Raw genomic sequence first — 20,970 nt, forward strand, 5'->3', positions numbered from 1 at the left:
TCCAATATCAAATGCGGTTGATAAGTTTTTGACAATTTTTTTTAATAGTGTATAAATAGCCTAGAATACGTTTAAGATGTGTTTTTTAAAGAAAGTAAATGTTTATTGAATATTTTGACATTTTTTTTAAATATTCCAGTAGCCTTTGCTTTTCATAAAAAGCACAACATAGTTTATCATTTATATTAACCCTTCAAATAAAACTAAACATACATTCCAAAGAAAACTAAAGTGTATTAAAGGTGAGGTATGATAAATAAATGACTTTCTAATGGTTTATCTACAGTGATAAACATCATTTAGTCTCATTCAGAGGAACAAAGTGTAAAAAGTTATGTTTCCTCTCTTGTTATTACATATTTTATATAAAGTCAGCTTTAAACGGGACAGTTGGATTTTACCCACGTTGGCAGGTGACGTCACCTAACACGCCTCCTACAATGTTAGCTCCTCCCTCTCCAACTATCTAACAGCTAAAACAAACACTGCTGTTTAATATATAATATTTATTATACTTTATTACCATATATGTAAATACAAACTGCACTACTTTTTCTGCTGCTGATTGTGTTGGGAGTCACTGCTTGGACCCATTGTTTACACACATCAGCTGTTAGCACTTCATGCTAATGCTACACCAGTCTATGCAGTGAGACGCAGTGTAGTGTAAGGAGGAAACGATGGGGATGTTTACGGATTCATGGCTCACAGCGCTAACAACGCTAACAGCGCTAACAATGGACTCTATTGTGGAATTGGACGGTTTACAACTTTTACGCAGTGACGGAGAGTGGTGAGGAGAGATTCTGGATGTGTTTGTGTGTGGAAAGGAGGAGGAGCTGCTGCTGCTGTGCTCCTGCACACACACTTTTCTGACTCAAAATCACTGCACGTTGTTTGATTGCTTCATATTCGGCCTTGCTTTTAACTCACTAAACCAAAGGCGGAATGTTGCTTTTTTTGCAATATTTGGCCGAATATATTCAGTGGCCAAATATTCGGTGCATCCCTAGTTTTGTCTTGATGTTTAAAATAAATAGTAATGTGTACACACTTGCCTAGAGCACTGAATGACCTAAAGCCGGTCCTGCTTGGAAGTATACTCAATCAACATTTTAATCATCCTAATTATACTTATAGGATATAGTAGACAGTATATACTCATTGAGTGTGTAGTATATAGTATGGAGTATGCCATTTCCAACACAGCCTTACTGTTTGGGTTATTTTTGAGTTTTAAACGAGTCGATTCAGGATGAATGCCTACTTTTAAAACCACGTTCTTACTTTGAGGTCAATGCAAAGAAGGTGAAATTAATCAGTTTTGAGATGTTTAGATGATTTCTCATGCAATGGTGGATGGCTGTGCTTCTTTACAGACATTAGTGTGTGTGTGTGTGTTCAGTGTGTCATGGAGGACTTGTCCCACTCATGTTGTCCCCTCTGCATCCTTCCTGTTGCCTCTTCTTGTCTCCCTTCATCACTTTCCTCCTCTTCATCACTGTTATCTGACTCTGCACTCATGGCTCCTCCCACTTGCTCTTCATCATCGACCTCTTCACGTTCCTCCACTTTTACTCGTTCTCCCAGCATCTGGGACTCTTGAACGTTCTAAAGAAGAAGAAGAAAAAAAGCACAAATCCAGATGTTACTCCTGATGTTAAAGGGATCTTCCTGAAATCATTGAAATGTAGTTATTAGATCTAAGCATAACAAAACACATTCTTTTGATGTGGTCAGTACCCCATTTAGGGTCGCGAGCAGTGTTGTGCTACTTACTGAAAAAACGTAACTAGTTACCGTTACTAGTTATTTCATTCTCTGTTAATATTTTAATTACTTCCACCAAAAACTAATGTGTTACTGTAAAAAGTAACTTTTAAGTTTCTTAGAATTAAATAATGTATTATTATTTTGGGTCATTAGTGTCCGTACAGCTTCATGTGCTGTAATAATATAATAATCCACTGTTGATCAACTGTGTGGTGGAGGAATAGAGGTTAAAGCTGATATCCAGAGTTTCTGAGAAACGTCTTGATGCCCCGCCCTAAACAGCTCCACTTCCTCCCACTGCCTCTGCCAATTTACCAGAAGCCACGCCTCTACTTTTCTGCACATGCATCGTGGAACATAACAAGGTTGCATCAGTTCACATTAATATGTCTATAGATCAGGTTAGAGCCATAATCATATTTACATGTTTGATGTTGTGACACGCAGCCTTGTTTCTGTACACAGTTCATCATTCACTTTGATTGACAGTCTCAAAAACAGGAAGTGGAAGCCTATTGGCTGGGAGCACTCAGTGATCGTTGCCATGTGTATAGGGGTCTATAGGAGGAAGGAGGGGCTTATATACATTAATGTAAATGGACATGATTTATATAGAGCTTTATCACCACTGAAACAGTCCCAAAGCGCTTTACATATCAGCTCATTCACCCAATCACTCTCACATTCACACACCAGTGGGACAGGACTGACATGCAAGGCGCTAGTCGACCACTGGGAGCAACTTAGGGTTCAGTGTCTTGCCCAAGGACACTTCGACACATAGTCAGTTACTGGGATCGAACCCCCAACCTCTCAATCAGAAGTCGACCCTCTACCACCTGACCACCGGCAATAGATCATAGTTAAAGACTAGTTAGAGATTTTTATGAATTTCAAAAGAATGATATATAAATATAGATTTATCAGAAACTCCAGATATCAGCTTTAAAGAAGCTGGCTTCATAATCATAGGGTCAGTGGTTTGAATCCCTCCTACCACTACTGCTCCTGTATTTACATTACATTAGATAAAAGCCTCTGATAAATTAAATTATATTGTATCCAACCCTACAGTTTATAATTATTTACATTAACAGAACTAAACTCTGCTCAGTATTAATCTTTATAAACATTAATCTGACTCAAACACTAAGTATTCTTTCTATACCAGTTTATTTACCTGAGATCAGCAGAAAGTGAAAATGTTTCAAGGAATTGTGAAATAAATAAAACACAAAACAACCTGAATATTATTCAGAATCAGAGATCAAAAATTAAAGTGGCTTCAGCATCATAAAAACAGTTTAGCCTTAGAATGTTAGCATACTGCTTTAGTAAAAAACTAGCAACAACATAGAACATAAACAACTAATACATTTTGATCAACTCTGCTTTACATAAACTGCTATAAAACAACCATAAAATATGTGCAAATAAAGCACAAAACAGCTGCTCCAAAACTAAAACTATTAATTGTTGCTATTTTAACATATGTAAAGTAAGCTGTGTGTATTCCAAGTGTACATTCTGCTGTTGTATATGCTTATAAAAATAAATGACATACATAGGACATGGTATCAGGCTAACGAGCTGCTGTTAAAATCTAACCGCTGTGCCGCCATGTTGAAATGGTCGACGCCATGAAGAACAGAAGAAGAGCTCCGTGCATGTAAATACAGACGACTAATGGTTGAAGGTTTGGTTTAATGCTTTAAGTCCAGATCTTCTTCATGACGTCTATGAAACAGCAGAGATGGAACTGTCGCCCCCTGTGGTCACAGATTTTTTCGGCTCAAGGATTTTGTTTATCAAATTTCAGTAAACGAGGTTTACATCAACTTTTTTAACTTTTATTGATTTTTAGATCAACCCAAAGCAGCACAAGTTGTTATTTTGACTGAAGAAGCTGCTAAATGATCCTGAATGCTTGACTTCCTATAGAACTCAATAAACTAAAAGGGATGGTTGGCGTCACCAATGATGTCATTTCAATATGGCAGCGCACAGGCTTTAAAACTGTAAAGTAGTAGTAAAGTTATTTAAAACAAATATAGGCAGAATAATGTGTTTTGTTACAGATAGATCTACTAATAGGTTTTAGGTCACATTTATACAAACAGTGGAGGATCCTTTGATGGTTTCTCTCAAACTATTGTGAACGTGTGAGAATGATGAACCTCCATGGGGTTGATGGTGATGTTCAGTGCAGACGTGTCCCAGTCCAGCTCTGGATCTTTGGTGTCCTCCTCGTCTTCTTTAGAACCGTTCTGTTGCGTGCTGTGAATCCTGTAGACGCCGATCACCACAATCACCACCAGGGCGGCGATGCACACCACGATAATTACTGTGGCTGTTGGGGGGGCGGCGCCTTAAAAAGAGGAGCCAAGGTATCACACCTGTTTATGGTTTTACATAGCATTTACCAGGGTTGGGCTCAATTACATTTTAAATTACAATCTATCCATATTCAGTTACAACTCAATTATGATTACAATGACTGGCTTTTTTTTTTTTTTTTTCAATTACAACTAAATTTACAATTATTATTTCACCCTTTAAACATTCGCAATTACTAAAGTTTAATTACAATTACTGAGACTGAGATAATAACCTCATTAATCGTAACCTTCCTCTTGTGTTAGCTTTCTGTTAGCATCTCTAATGCTAACGGGTCAGTAAATCAGCTGTGAAATTGACTCATAAATAATATATATCATATATATATATATATATATAATATATATCATATATAGTTTCTTATCTATTGATTACCTTGTTAGGCTTCCTAATCAATTAATATATTGGTATTAATATTTATTGTGTGGCTGTCTGAGCCTTTTTGTGTTTATTTTAAATGGGTAGTGGAAAAACTTGATATGAAACATATTTTAATTATTATTATCTACGTATGTGTAATATTTAGAACTGTAACATGGTTCCCCAGTTTTGCATTTAATTCAATTGTAATTGACAATATTTATATAATTTCTATGCCAATTACAAAGTCAATTATCTGAACTCGTTACAATTTAATTATGATTACAACATAAATATGTTTTTCAATTACACTCATGATGATTATGTCATAATTGTAAATAATTATCAATTATAATTGACCCCAACCCTGGCATTTACTATCATTAAAAATCAGACCTAAATTTGGGGGTTTTATTGATTTTCAGCCCAAAGTTTCCCAAAACAGGAGAAAGATGGAGCAGAAAACCCCCGACTATAAAACGTGTGTGTACAGTACTGTGAATAAATACACTTGTATTTAGGTATAATAAACAATACATTCCAGTAGGTATAATATATATTCAGGCACGTTTGGGGCAGACCTGTCGTGTGTGAGTTGAGGGTGTGGATCATGAGTGGGTGATGGACGGGTCTCATGAGCTGAGGCTGGGCGACCATGTGGTTGACGTGTTCTACGAGAACTGATCGATGGAGAACGCTGAGCTGCAGAAACAAAACAAGACAATTATAAAACTGAGAAAACATTAAAAACACACAATTACAGTAGAAACACACCTTTCAAATAGAATAATATAACATACAATAGCTGTGTTTCATTACAGTTTTTTCAAGATAAAAGTGATATTTCTAAAGTTTAGACAAAGAATAATTGTTTCTATTGAAGGTGGTTTTGTAAATCATCCTGTGACATTTCTCTGCAGGAAGACGAACCTTCCTTTAACGTTCCTTTGTTGTTTCACGTCTAATGTGGGGGTCAATTATAATTGTAATCACGTAATTGATCATTAGTTACAATTATGATGTAGATACATTGTAAAAAAAAACCTGTTGCTGTTCGTAGTAATCATAATTAACTTGTGAGTTCAGATAATTGACATTGGTAAATGGATTAAATGGACATGATTTATATAGAGCTTTATCACCACGGAAACAGTCTCAAAGCTTTACATATCAGCTCATTCACCCAATCACTCTCACATTCACACACCAGTGGGACAGGACTGACATGTAAGGCACTAGTCGACCACTGGGAGCAACTTAGGGTTCAGTGTCTTGCACAGGGACACATAGTCAGGTAATGGGATCGAACCCCCAACCTCTCGATCAGAAGACGACCCACTACCACCTGAGCCACGGTCGCCCGTGGCTTTGTAATTGTTTTATGGCTCACACATACGTCATTATTTAAATATGTTTCATATCAAGTTGACCTGTCGCTTCTCTCGAGGATCATTTTAACATTTAAAAAAATATATATATATAAATCGAGGGATATACAGACACAAAAAAACATTAAATCCAATATATTCATTGATTAGGAAGTAGGGATGTAACGATTAATCGCAAGGCAGTTAAAAATCGATTCATAGGTATAAAGGTTCACATCGATGCTGTGAAAATTGAATCGCAGTACTTTTTTTAACCAGCAGAGGGCGCTACACAGAAGTCATGGCGGCGGGCGAAATCTGCTAATACTTTCTTTCTGGCCATCTTCTACTCTTAAACATGTTCATAAATTATTCCTTACCCCTATAGCACCAAAAATATCTGTAATATTACGTGAATATCTGTAAAAGTCACGTTTTTCTATTAGCTCTGTCTGCTAGCATAGCATCTCTTCTTCACTGCACTTAGCTGCATCCCAACCGACCACTGGGTTACCAGCGCCCTCTGCTGGTTCAAACAAATATCTGACGCAAATACAGTGCAGACTGTTTTTTTTTTTTTTTAAAGTCCAATTGTTAAGGCACAAAATACATTTTCAGTTGCACTTTTAAAAGAAAAATAACTATTATGCAGTTTTGTATTGTTTACTATAGAACCAGAATTTAAATGAATAGGCTTCTTCATTTGTATTATTTTTTTATTTATTTCATTCAAGATTTATTTTTAGTTAAATTGCATTGTTTTGAATTGTTTATCAAGGGATTCTTTTGACAATGAAAAATAATATAGTATTTTCCCAAAAAAAATAAAGGAATATTTTTCAGTCATTTATATACAGTCCCATTTTGTAAAATAAATCGTGAGAGAATCGTATCGTGAACCCAGTATTGTGAATCGAATCGTATCGGGAGTTGAGTGAATCGTTACATCCCTATTAGGAAGCCTAACAAGGTGACTAAGATATGAGAAACATATTAGATGATAAATGATACATTTACATTTTATTTTTACAGCTGATTTAAGATATTGGTCAAAACTGACCCGTTAGCGTTAGAGATGCTAACAGTAAGCTAACACAAGAGGAACTTTATGTTTATAGGCTTATTTATTTCAGGCTCAGTAATTGTGATTAATTGTAATTGAACTTTAGTAATTGAGAATGTATTTGTAATTGACTTTCAGGGGAAAAATTTAAATTGTAATTTAAAAAAAACTGGTCACTGTAATCATAATTGAGTTATAATTGAACATGAATAAATGGAGGCATAATTGTATTTGAAAAATGTAATTGACCCCAACCCTGGCAGCAGTAATATTTAAGTATAAGAATAATGTCTGTGTCTCCTCTTCTGTTTACAGAGAAGTGGTCATGTCATGTGACCAGGTGGGACGTGTATTTGTGGAAATACAAATTAAACATTTTATATATATATATATATATATATATATATATATATATATATATAAAACACCTACGCACTCTTTAGATTCTGTGCATTTCTAAGTGTGATGGAAACTCACCTCCAGAATGAACTCATTGCTGGTGTAACGTCCGTTGAGTTCAGAGCAGGTGATTCTGAACCTTCTCTCAGTTAAAGCTGCAGGTTTCCAGTTCCTGTAACGTACCTGTTTCAGAGCCTGTTCATAGTGGGCCATGGAGTCCACACCTGGAACACACAACACACACTCAACATCCTGGTACACCAGAGGTGGCCCACATAGAGGTGGTCCTAGGAATGTTCTCACATCACCACTAAGTTCATCTGAAATTAGGATTTACCAGGTTTTAAACTGACAAATATGAATGATGATGGATGTAGTCTGAGCGTTAGAGTTAAATACTGATACCTTTTTGTATTAAATTAACTACTGATAAACTTAAAGGTTTATTTTCACTGAAAATATGAGACGAATGTGTCCCAGTATCACAGATTATTTTTCATTAAAAATAGATTTTGTTTTTTTTCTAAAAAAATAAATCAATCTAATTTGAAAAAAATATACTTGGAGTTTTCTGAAATCTTACATACCGTATTTTTCGGACGATAAGGCACACTTAAAATCCTTTAATTTTCTCAGAAATCGACAATGCGCCTTATGTATGAAATTAATATGTCAACATGTTTTAGTACAACTTTGGTAAACTATGAAGCTGCACTGCTTGGCACTTCAGGGCTACCGTAGTCAGACGCCTCATAGAGTGATATGTTACTGCTTCAACATACTGAACTGAAAAAGTGAGTTTATTGTTCTGTATTTTATGTGTTAAACAATTTTGAGAATTATTGTTAATGTGTTGAATAAAGTTTGACTTATCTCTGACTATTAATAATAATAATAATAATAATAATAACAAACTGGTGCGCCTTATAGTCCGAAAAATACGGTAATTGTTAAATTGTAAGAACATGCTTGTGTTAGTAAAAGTCATTGATGGATAATAGTAAAATGGGAACATGATGATTCCCAATGAAATATTTAAAAGTGGTCATTTGAAAATGAAACAATGGCGTACAGTAAATTAAGAGAAATAAAATGTTTCATCTTGAAACTTTTTAAGTAGATGCAAAATCTAAATGATCTTTCCCTCAAATTAAAATCAAACTGGTGGTAGTGAATCAAACTGGTGGTAGTGAATCAAACTGGTGGTAGTGAATCAAACTGGTGGTAGTGAATCAAACTGGTGGTAGTGAATCAAACTGGTGGTAGTGAATCAAACTGGTGGTAGTGAATCAAACTGGTGGTAGTGAATCAAACTGGTGGTAGTGAATCAAACTGGTGGTAGTGAATCAAACTGGTGGTAGTGAATCAAATCAAACTGGTGGTAGTGAATCAAACTGGTGGTAGTGAATCAAACCAAACTGGTGGTAGTGAATCAAACTGGTGGTAGTGAATCAAACCAAACTGGTGGTAGTGAATCAAACTGGTGGTAGTGAATCAAACCAAACTGGTGGTAGTGAATCAAACTGGTGGTAGTGAATCAAACTGGTGGTAGTGAATCAAACCAACTGGTGGTAGTGAATCAAACTGGTGGAAACTGGTGGATCAAACTGGTGTGAATCAAACTGGTGGTAGTGAATCAAACCAAACTGGTGGTAGTGAATCAAACTGGTGGTAGTGAATCAAACCAAACTGGTGGTAGTGAATCAAACTGGTGGTAGTGAATCAAACTGGTGGTAGTGAATCAAACTGGTGGTAGTGAATCAAACTGGTGGTAGTGAATCAAACCAAACTGGTGGTAGTGAATCAAACCAAACTGGTGGTAGTGAATCAAACTGGTGGTAGTGAATCAAACTGGTGGTAGTGAATCAAACCAAACTGGTGGTAGTGAATCAAACTGGTGGTAGTGAATCAAATCAAACTGGTGGTAGTGAATCAAACCAAACTGGTAGTAGTGAATCAAACTGGTGGTAGTGAATCAAACTGGTGGTAGTGAATCAAACTGGTAGTAGTGAATAAAACTGGTAGTAGTGAATCAATAGTAAAAACTACCATATATTGATATTCCTGAGGTGGAGTTGGTGGCATCCAGGTGTTTTCCTAGAAGAGCGCTGTGACGAATCTCCAGACTCTCTCTGTCCAGGTCCAGTTCATCCCCGATCACGAGCACATCACAGTAGTCCAGGTTGTGCATTAGCTCCATCACACCTGGTCTATGGGCTGTGCACGGAAAACATGCACGTACAGGTGTGACACGAGAAAAAATCAAATAAAACAACAATTGTAGCGACAATGAGGTGAAATATATCATATAATAAATATATCATTTTTATTTTTTATCAACTAAACAAACTGCATTTCCCCAATAAAACGCAAATGAGGATAAGCTGAAACCCTGGGAATCACTATAACCCCTCAGTGTCAGGACAAGCCTTAAGTATTTGATTTATTTTAATCATCTAAATAACTACTTAAAACAGTTTAAAACAAAGTTCATTGACAAATATCTACAAAACAGTATCTTACATCTTCAAATTCTTCTACATCTTAGTAAGATGCTTAATGTTTTTTCTACATTTACCATAACTCGTTAACAAATAATGAATCATAACATGCAACTTTTTATTCAAAACAACAAGTTAGTAATTATCAATAGCACTCAGTATAACCCCTCGGAGTCAGTATAATCCTTGGAGTCAGTATAACCCTTGGAGTCAGTATAACCCATTGGACTCGGTATACCCCTCAGAATCAGTATGATGTCACTTTTCCATAAGTTTTAATTTGGTAATTTTCTTATTTATTTTCTCCAATTTGTCAATAACCGTTAAATTTATGAAAATGCCAATGTCATTGTATTGATGATTCTGTATGGTGGTGTACCCTGGTTGGTAAACGCCAAAAGTCTACATAATAATAATATTAAAGTAAATGGAAACCAATTGTATGTGGTTGATCGTTATTTAACACAGTACGTTGAGTTGTTGCCACTCACGTCCACTGACGCCGTCCCCCTTCATCACTGTGCTGGTGATGAAAAGCTCTTTGAACGGAGCCACGCCCATCGCGCCCTGCAGCTCACTGCCAGGCCTGACGAGTCGATTAGAACCTGCGATAGTGATCCGTGGCTCACTGGGCTGCAGGACCATAACCATCGCTTTGATGTCTGGGATCGTGAGACACGTGTCCTCTCCAAAACACCTGACACACACACACACACGCACACACACACACACACCAGAAAGATGAGCATAACTGCTGAACATTTTGGTGTCAGTGTTTCACATCATAGTTTTAGTTTTTATAAATAAATGAGGAAAATGTCGTACATAAAGTCCTGCAGCCACGATATGAACCTTGCAAAAATCCCCCCAAGCAGGTGTTGACCAGTTCTGGTAGAGGAAGTTCCATAGAATCAGAATCTGGATGAAGCCAAGCTGCATCATTCAGAGTTTTGAGAGTTTAAGATGGCTGCCGAAAATACCTCAATCTATATTTGGTTCTAATTTGGTCAATTCTAAATCGATTTTGTCATGCAATATATCAAATATAGGGTTCTAGAGGTCAAGGAATTAATTTATGACAATGAAAATTATATATGAGGAGATTGTTGACTCCCTGGTTGGAGTTTGTGTTATTGTTATGTTCCTAAAAATTAAAAACGTTTAAATGGCATTTACTCAATAAAGTGAACTTTGTAGTGTTGTAAAACATGGCCACCAATAATACCCAAATAATTTAGTGATTTGAACCAATTTTGTTGTGTAGAATATCAAATATAGGGTTTCTGAGGTAAAGGAATTTATTTGTGAGATTGTAGATAATGATTTTATTGAATTATGTCCAGTCAACACTTTGGTACACATGAGAAAAAAATCAGTACATGTTTTAAAACACTACAAAGATGCCTTTATTGACTAAAAAATTTACATGGCAACATGTTTTTATTATTTATGAACATACCATAAGAACACAATTTCCAAACAGGAAGTAAAACAATCGTGTCGTTTATAATTCCTACAATTTTTTTATTGTCATAAATCAATTCCTTGACCTCAAGAACCATATATTTGATTTGTTGTGACAAAGTCAGTTTAGAATTGACCAAATTAGGACCTATTATAGGTTTGGGTATTTTCGGCGGCCATCTTGAATTTATTTAAAGAATTGTCACTGATTCCAGTTTAGCATCATCCAGATTCTGATTCTATGGAACCAGTCATAACCTGCTTTTTACAAGGTTCACATGAAAACCATAGTTTGGAAACCAGACTATTACGAAAGCTTTAAACAGTACAACATTGCTCAGCCAATAATATAAGCATGCGTTTTGAAAAATGTACCTTAATTATTCTTTTAACTCATAAGTTAATAAGGAAGACAGAAGATCTTCAACTGTCACCTGACTAACTAAACAATGATGCTTGACAATAATTGCTGAAAATAGAAAAGTTATTCTGAAATTGTCCCGTGAGAAAAGAACAAAGAGAAGTGGATGAAGCGCAATGCATCGATGATTTCTTCCATCTACTAATGAGCGAATGGAGAAAATGTGCTTTCAGGATGTTTGGGTTATTTCTGAGCTGTTCATTGATCAAACCTTCTGACGTTTGTAACGATGCCAGAACTAGATGAGAAAAAGCTGTTGAAACTGATAAGGAGACTCACTCCCATAATGTTCTTAAAGCCTCCATCAAAACATAGGATTTTACAGGATCTACCAGTGAGGTTTACTGTAACCCACACACATTATGTGTGTACTTCCTTTATCATTGTCACATCAACACAACTACAACTCAGCAGAGACATTCACAGAACTGTCTGTTCCAATTAAACATGGTGCTAATTATGTATGCTGTCCCAATCCACTATTGTAATCAGATATCGGTTCAATATCAGCAGAAAACCAGATGATATCAGGCATCTAAAGTCTCTAATATAATATAGTATATTGTATAATTGTTCAACCTTGTCATGGTTTTGGTCTTGACTCTGTCTCGACTCCCTAAAGTCTCGTTCTTATCTTGGTCTAGACTCTAGAGACACATTTTAAAGTTGTTGGTCTCGGACTAACCAGACTCTGGATTTTCCATCAAGACCAGAGAAGACGAGAACTGATCTGCTTTTCTTCAACTTCATTAATGTAATAATAAGAAGAAGCACTTTGAACTGTTCTTGACAAATAACCATCTTGTTTACTGTGGCCAATATTTACTGTACATACAAAGGTTTTTATTTAGGTTTGCAAATGTTTTTCTTAGAAAGAGTTGAAAACACCTTGTTTTTGTATTTAAAGAAAACTAAAATGAACAACAGAATGCTCTTTAACTGTCATGGTTTAGGTTTTGTTCTTGGTGCTTTCTTCTAATTCTGAATTAGAAATGTAGAAAGTCATCACAACCATGCATGTATAGATAGATGGTGTCGTGGGCTCCTCCCACAAACACTCCAGAGTGGGCAAAACACAGGCGTAGTCAGAAGATTTGAGTGATGTTGAATTTATTTACAGTCGGCCTCCAAAGGTGTAGCACAGGAAAAAAACAATGATGAGAAAATACTATTTACAATAGTTACAATGAAACAAACACAAGGTGAATAGAGTCTCTGTGACTCATCAGACCAACTCTGTCATCACCTGGTGTTACCTGCTCTGTAACCATAGCAGCCTGTATTTAAAGTTAAAGCCCCTCCTACTGGGCCTCATCAATCTCATGATCTATAGTTTCTTCTAAATAAACCATTCCACACATTGTCATCCCCATCATTAATTTATAGGTTTTTTAATTACCTATTTTAAATTCAATCAAATAACACTTATTTTCCCCCAGGAATAATTCATATCTAAATTACCCACATCATGTGACCATTAGTGGTATCAATAAACTATAAAAAAGGCAGAAGTAATGTGCCCCGTTTCCTCATCCATACATGGGACGACTGCATGTTTGTATTTTAACAACTAGAGCTTCTAAGTGTTGGTTGTTCTATGACTGTGGAAGGAAGGAGAGGTTCTGTTATTTAACTGTGTGTGTGCGTGTGTGTGTGTGGATAGATAAATGGTTGGTTGATCATCTGTTTATTCCTGTTATCCTGTGTTTTCACAGAGGATTGTCTGTTAATGTAGATGTTTAATAGCAGGTTATCTCATAAAGTTCTGAATGGATTTACATTGTATTTGATGAGCAGATAAACAAATTCAAAAGGCAAGGCAAGGCAAATTTATTTATATAGCGCATTTCATACTCAAGGCAACTCAATGTGCTTTACATGATAAAACATTCAATTGTTTAAAATCAATAAGAACATTTAAATCAATAAGAACATTTAAAATCATCAGTAAAATCAATTAAAATCATCAGTAAAATCATCATTACATCAACAACATGACAAAAAATCTCTCTCTCAATCATACACAGTAGAGAAAAAAGTTCCTTTAACTTTGATTTAAAAATGTTCACATTGGATGATGACTTCAGCTCTGCTGCAGTTTGTTCCACTTCTTTGCAGCATAACAACTAAAAGCAGCATCACCATGGTTACTGTGAGCTCTGGGCTCCACTATCTGACCTGTGTCCATAGATCTCAGAGACCTGCTGGGTTCATACCTGACTAACATCTCACTGATGTATTCTGGACCAAACCCATTCACACATTTATAACCAGCAGCAGAACTTTACAGTCTCCTCTGAGGCTGACTGGGAGCCAGTGTAAAGACTTTAAAATTGGAGTAATGTGCTCTGACCTCTTTGTTCTGGTTAAGACCCGAGCTGCAGCGTTCTGAACCAGCTGTAGATGTTTGATGAAGACCATTACAATAGTCCAGTCTGCTGGAGATAAAAGCATGGACCAGTTTCTCCTGATCTTTCTGAGTCATTAAACCTTTCACTCTGGAGATGTTCTTTAGGTGGTAGAAGATGTTTTTGTGATAGATTTGATCTGATGCTGAATGTCAGATCTGAGTCAATCAGAACACCAAGGTTTTTGACTTGGTCTTTATCTTCTAAAGATCCAGACTCAGATACTTGCTGACAGCAGTCCTCTTTTCATTGTTACCAAAGACAATCACCTCCATCTTGTCATGGTTTAGTTGAAGGAAGTTTTCACTCATCCATCAGTTTACTTTTTCTAAACAGTCACACAACACCTCAATGGGACCATAGTCATCTGGGTTCAGTGATAGATATAGTTGTGTGTCATCTGTGTAGCTCTGATAATCAACCTTACAGTTACAAAAGTAAAGAGTTGTTTGATTTTGAAGATGATTTGGCAGATATTGCAGAAAAAGCTATTGTTCTGAGTAATATTTAATAACACCCCTCACTACAAAACAAGTGATAAAAGTATGTGTAATTCATGCTGATATCGTATCAGAAAACATTATCAACTATTATGCAAGTATGAATTATTGGTATTGTTGTGTGGACACTCCTACTACTACCACTATTATTGCTTTGACCACGTGTACAACAAATATCACTAGATTAATTGTGTGTGAGAGAACGTGTTTATTGTGGTGTAGAATAATTCAGTTAATAATGATTATTTTCTTCTCCTGTATCCTTTAGAATTGCTGCATAAATCATATTATTAAAGTTATTAGAAACACTACAATGAATGACATTCTGGGACAGGTAAATATAAACACTTAAAGGCTGTTATTCTGTCATTTTCCTGCTGCCTGTTACATCAGCTGACCAATAGTAAATCTAAATACTTTAACTCTCTGTGCTGTAGTCCATTCTTTACTATAAAATATTAAAAAAGCATTAGAAGAGTACAGTATATGACAACAGGAAGTAATGCTGTTTATAGAAGAATCTATTGTTGAGCTGAAAATGAATGTTGCAGAAAAACCAGGCAAAGGATTTAAGTTAATTTATTATTAATTATCTTATATTTATTATATCTTCATCAGTTTCTCTAATAAAGACAAATGTAAATGATCACGACATACTGTAAGTCAGTTATATTATATTATTATACAGTTGTGTGCGAAAGTCAGGGTACCCCTTTAAAAACAGCATATTTTATATATTTAAAAAGTTATATTCATATTTACTGTCTCTCTGGTATATGTGAAAAAAGACAATATTGTCAGGAAACATTAATGCATAGTTACATTTTATTTTATAAATTGAACAAAATTACAAAAATGAAAAACATAATTTTGGCATGTGCAAAAGTCGGGGCACCCTGAGAGTTTCAAAGTGTCAGATTCTTTTTACAAGCTCAGACCTTTACCAGCTCATTGGTCCTGAAGCATGTGTCAACAATTGTCATTAGGGAGTGCCAGCTGGTGCCAATTTCAGGGTTTCTTAAATACGGCGACTCCACAAACCTTGTACAAACACTCAGCAACCATGGGTTCCTCTAAGAAGCTGTGTAAGACAGAAAAAATGAAAGTAATTGATGCCCACAATGCCGGGGAGGGCTACAAGAAGATAGCAAAGCGTTTTCAGCTTGCAGTTTCCACAGTGCGAGGCATAATTAAGAGATGGCAGGTGAGGGGAACTGTGGAGGTCAAGAAGAGATCTGGAAGACCAAGGAAACTCTCGGAGAGAACAGCTCGTAGTCTGGTCAGAAAGGTAAACCAAAACCCACATTTGACTTCAAAAGACCTCCAGGAAGATTTAGCAGACTCAGGAGTGGTGGTGCACCCTTCCACTGTGCGCCGATACTTGCACAAACAAGACCTTCATGGAAGAGTCTGTAGAAAAAAACCTTATCTATGACCTCATCATAAAATACAACGTCAAAAATATGCAACAGAACATCTACAGAAGCCTGATGACTTTTGGAAACAAGTGCTGTGGACTGATGAAGTTAAAATAGAACTCTTTGGCCACAATAAGCAAAGGTATGTTTGGAGAAAAAAAGGAGCAGCATTTCATGAAAAGAACACCTTGCCAACTGTTAAATATGGGGGTGGATCCATCATGCTTTGGGGTTGTGTTGCAGCCAGTGGGACAGGAAACATTGCTCGGGTGGAGGGAAGAATGGATTCAATTAAATACCAGCAAATTCTGGAGGCAAATATCACAGCATCTGTAAAAAAGCTAAAGCTGAAAAGAGGATGGCTTCTACAACAGGATAATGATCCTAAACATACCTCCAAATCCACCATGGACTACTTCAAGAAACGCAAGCTGAAGGTTTTGGAATGGCCTTCACAGTCTCCAGACTTAAACATTATCGAAAATCTGTGGGTAGATCTTAAAAGAGCTGTGCATGCAAGACGTCCTAGGAATATTGCAGAACTGGAAGCCTTTTGCAAGGAAGAATGGGGAAAAATCCCAAATAATAGAATCCAGAGACTTGTTGTTGGCTATAAGAAGCGTTTACAAGCTGTGATATCTGCCAGAGGGGGTGTTACTAAGTACTGAAGGTACTGATGCTGTAGGGTGCCCCGACTTTTGCACATGCCAAAATTATGTTTTTCATTTTTGTAATTTTGTTCAATTTATAAAATAAAATGTAACTATGCATTAATGTTTCCTGACAATATTGTCTTTTTTTCACATATACCAGAGAGACAGTAAATATGAATATAACTTTTTAAATATATAAAATATGCTGTTTTTAAAGGGGTGCCCTGACTTTCACACACAACTGTATTAGAAACTCCAAACACATTAAAAACAGCTTTTTAAGCAAATGTCAGTGTTTCTATTGGATAATTGTGTCATATCAATATGTTTCAGTTTTTCAGACTGAACAGATGATTAAAAAAGCTTTAGCGTGAAGCAAGCAGAGCAATAATTGTTCAATGCTAACGTTAGCAAACAAAGCCACTTCAACCAAGTCTCAGAAGAATAATCTAATCAGTCGTTGCATTTACGAGAAGCCTTGATTAAAAGCTGCTTTTTATTTTGACTGTATTTTTAACTTTCTCTGAAACGAAGACAGACTTCACATATATTAACATATAACTCACATTCTACTGGACCTATGCTGACCGTCCATAACCATAAATAATGCATACATCACGTTTCATCTGTGCTTCACACATCAAAATAATCACTGGCAGCCTTTAAGATGTTTGTCACGAGAAGTTTAAAAAGCTCATCTGCACGTTTGTATTCACACAGTGAATTACATAAAACACTACATTACACAGGTATTTAACACATCAAAGCATTCCTTCATATCCGTGTCTGATTGTCTGAACGTGTGCAGCAGATGTAAAAGTATCAAAGTATTTAAACGAGGTTGGATGTAAAATTATCTGTGTTCAAATTAGGGGACGGATCTGGATAAGCATAATGCTTTTTTCCGTCGCCCTTTCCGGCATGAAAAAGGACAAAAAAAAGGACAAAAAAAAAAAAAAAAACACAATGATGTGATTCTGCTCTGAATGTCAAATGAATTTCTGTGAATGCAACCATGTCGGAAATGAACTGAATAAATAAAATAAATAAAATAAAAAATAAAAAATTTACTGATAATGGATTGATGTAGAAAAAACTGATTTTTACATCACTTGTAAAAGTCAAATTAGGCCCCAATGTGTGACATTTTAGAACAACCAAAAACTGTCTTTTATATATATATATATATATATATATATATATATATATATATAGGCTAATTGTAACATTTTGTAGAATAAATGTAGATTTGCAGGTTTTTAACTAGAAAAATACAACTATTAAAATTCATTTACCAAATGTTTTAAACTGTACACAAAAACACGGCCAAAGGGACATTTATTTCTGGTGTTTGGGTAAATCATGTATTCATGAGAACATTTTTTGGATTAAAAAAAGAAGTAAATGATGTGGTTTTAAATAAAGAAAATTCTACTTTTTACAAAAAACCCCATAAACACAGCTTTTATCACCTTCATCATCTTAAACAAGTTAAAACATAAAAAGGTTTTGTGTGTTTTCTATTTCCAACAACCTGCAGTGTAAAAAAAAAAGGAATAAAACCCAAAATATAATAGCTGGTCAGTAATGTAACAAAAATGTTGAATCTGAAATGTAATAAAAAAACAAGACAAAATGTTACTTGCAAAATATGTTTCCTCTAATAGTTTGTCATAATTTTATTACATAATGAAGTGTGTGTGCGTGTGTGTGCGTGTGTGTGCGTGTGTGTGCGTGTGTGTGCGTGTGCACTCACTGGACAGAGGTGGTGATGTGCAGCCTGCGGAGGCCAGATGTGGGGAATTGGCGTGAGTTGATGTACGAGACTTTAGTCATTGCTGTGTTGATGTTGTCCACGTCTTCTCCTTCCACCACCAGTACAGACTGGGCGGGGTTAAAGTGGAACTGGAAACACAATCAGTTTAAATCAAAGGAAGATCAGGAATCAAAAAGATTGATTTAAAGTAAAATTTAAAGATTTTAAGCATTCGAACAACGTCTATTTATTTAGTTCAACTATGGAACAGAATGGAGTGGAGCTAAAACTATACATAACATAACATAATTCAGTTTAAAAACAGGTTAAAAGAAATGATTTTCACAGGTAAAGGAATGAATGTGATCATTATATATATATATGTAATTAATTGTAGTATTAGTTAGTTAGTATTAGTACTTAAAAAAGCAAAATGGGTAGTGATTTAATGGATTAAATAAGTTTACACTTCTTCCTCTCTTTTTCACATGTTAGTTGAAAAATGTAAATGTTGATCAAATCAATGGTTTAATTCAAACTGTAATTTAAACTGTTCTTTTATCATTTCACATGTTTGAAATAAAGACATCAATCAACATCAATCTTTAAAAATGAACTGTTATTATAGCATGTAGTAGTTAAAGCATTGTATGCTAGCAGCCAAAGGCTAACATTATTAATATTGATAATAATATTGCACCAACCTTTATGTCCTTAGCGAGGCTTTCCAGGGAGTTGATATCAAGACCTTCTTTGCAGGCCTGTAAGCACGAGATGACCTTCTGTGTTTCAATGCGTCCTGGTCGGATCGTCAGCCCTGATAGGCTGCCGTGGAAATACTGCGTGAACCGCGGGTTTGAAACCTCACCTCCTGATGGAAACAGAATGAACAGATAGTTTAGGAGATGCAGTGTGACCAGTCTGGGAAGTGATGAAATAGTAGAATTCATTTGGAAGCTAAAAACCCAAACGATGAAATAAACCGTCTTGATATTCACTCCAACCACAATGTAAGATATACAATAATGCAAAAATTATTAGTAAAATAATTGGTCATGCTTATGCTGCAGTACCATACATGCTTCAAATTTACATTAGGACAAACAACAGAAGAAGAACCAACCTAAAGTCTCAAAAGGCACTTCAAATATTTGTAGATTATTTTAAGAATTGTATTTTTTGACACATTTGGGAAAACTGTAATGAAAACTTTTGAACCCACTGGTATCATCGTGAGCGAGAATATGTACGACTTCTTACCAACTTTTTTCCTCAATAGCAACTAGTGACAAATCTGTTTATATCAATAATTTTCCTTGTCATTGAACAGTTTTCTGATGTTGTAGAAACTCTCGTATCATTTTGTATTTACTGTTCCAAGGTCAGGTTCACGGAACAGAACAACTGTACCATTATTGTTTTTAACATAAGTTCAATGTACTTCAAAAATTCTTCCTTTTGTTTCCAATTTTTGTGTAATTTAGAAGAATTTTGAGAAATTATTTGTGAGAAATTGCGAGATTTGGAAAAAAATTTAGTTATTTCCCCAATTTGGTATTAAAAATGAAAAAAATATTGTGGAGTTGGTAAATTTGAATCTACATTTGGATTATTTGGTAATGTACACGATAATTCATATTTATTTTCTGCTGTGGGCCGAATTGGATCCTGTAAAGGGTCAGATTTGGCCCCCAGGCCTTGAGTTGGACACGTGCTTTAGACTGTCACTTCTCCACGTCGTTCTTCATTTTTTTGACGTGCTTTGCAGTGTAACTCGATGGCGACCATGGCTCAGGTGACAGACGGGCCGTTTTCTGATAGAAGTGTCCTTGGGCAAGACCCTGAACCATAAGTTGCTCCCAGTGGTCGACCAGCGCCTTATATGGCAGCTCAGTCCCATTAATGTGTGAATGCATTGATATTGTAATAAAGAGAAATATAAATCAAGTACATTTACCATTTTACCTTTTCCTACTGGAACGTTCACCATTGCTGCACCTTCACTACCGTGAATGGAACACGCACCAACTTTTGTCAAGCAGCCAATAATAACGGTCAAAACAGCTCATGGATCACTTTGTTTATAAAGAGATCTCTGATTGGCTGATTTCTCCAGTTTGTATACCGATCCAAGAGAATGCGCAACACTTTCAATTACAATATTTTCAAAGCCTATTATGGATATTTGATGCCAAAAATCATACATACTGCAGCTTTAACATTTCTCGTCAGACTTTTACAACACATTTAAATCATATGTTTGTCATTCTTGACATTCTACGACTCAACTGCAAAGGTGAGCCAATCAAAGTGCTTCCTTTTACTTGAAGGTGCAGTGCATTGTGGGGGATGTCAGTCAATCTCTGACATCTTCATAAAACAGCTTCATTTTTTCATTCATCCTCCATGTAATCTCTGATCTCTAATACCGTTGCATCTTTTCTTGATCAAGCGTCATTTCCATCCAATCCTACAGGATTATAAATATAA

The 20,970-nt window shown here is 35.7% G+C and overlaps 1 protein-coding gene across 3 annotated transcripts in view; it reads right to left on the bottom strand.

Annotated features, from left to right (window-relative positions):
- Positions 1-599: 599 nt before the first annotated feature.
- Positions 600-20,970, bottom strand: part of clstn2a (calsyntenin 2a) — a 188,436-nt gene continuing 168,065 nt past the window's right edge. For 2 of the 3 annotated variants that reach the window (XM_028441969.1, XM_028441970.1), the window contains exons 11-18: positions 19,185-19,351; positions 18,481-18,629; positions 10,352-10,557; positions 9,409-9,576; positions 7,438-7,583; positions 5,112-5,232; positions 3,951-4,141; positions 600-1,611 (exon numbers count right to left, since the gene is read on the bottom strand). In XM_028441969.1, coding sequence (XP_028297770.1) covers positions 1,402-1,611; positions 3,951-4,141; positions 5,112-5,232; positions 7,438-7,583; positions 9,409-9,576; positions 10,352-10,557; positions 18,481-18,629; positions 19,185-19,351 — 1,358 coding nt within the window. In that variant the 3' untranslated portion in view covers positions 600-1,401. Of the gene's footprint in view, positions 1,612-3,891; positions 4,142-5,111; positions 5,233-7,437; positions 7,584-9,408; positions 9,577-10,351; positions 10,558-18,480; positions 18,630-19,184; positions 19,352-20,970 lie in introns of all 3 variants that reach the window. The other variant, XM_028441971.1, reaches the window with a different exon arrangement.

The sequence above is a fragment of the Gouania willdenowi genome, unplaced genomic scaffold, assembly GCF_900634775.1.
Source record: "Gouania willdenowi unplaced genomic scaffold, fGouWil2.1 scaffold_354_arrow_ctg1, whole genome shotgun sequence".
NCBI lineage: Eukaryota > Metazoa > Chordata > Actinopteri > Blenniiformes > Gobiesocidae > Gouania > Gouania willdenowi.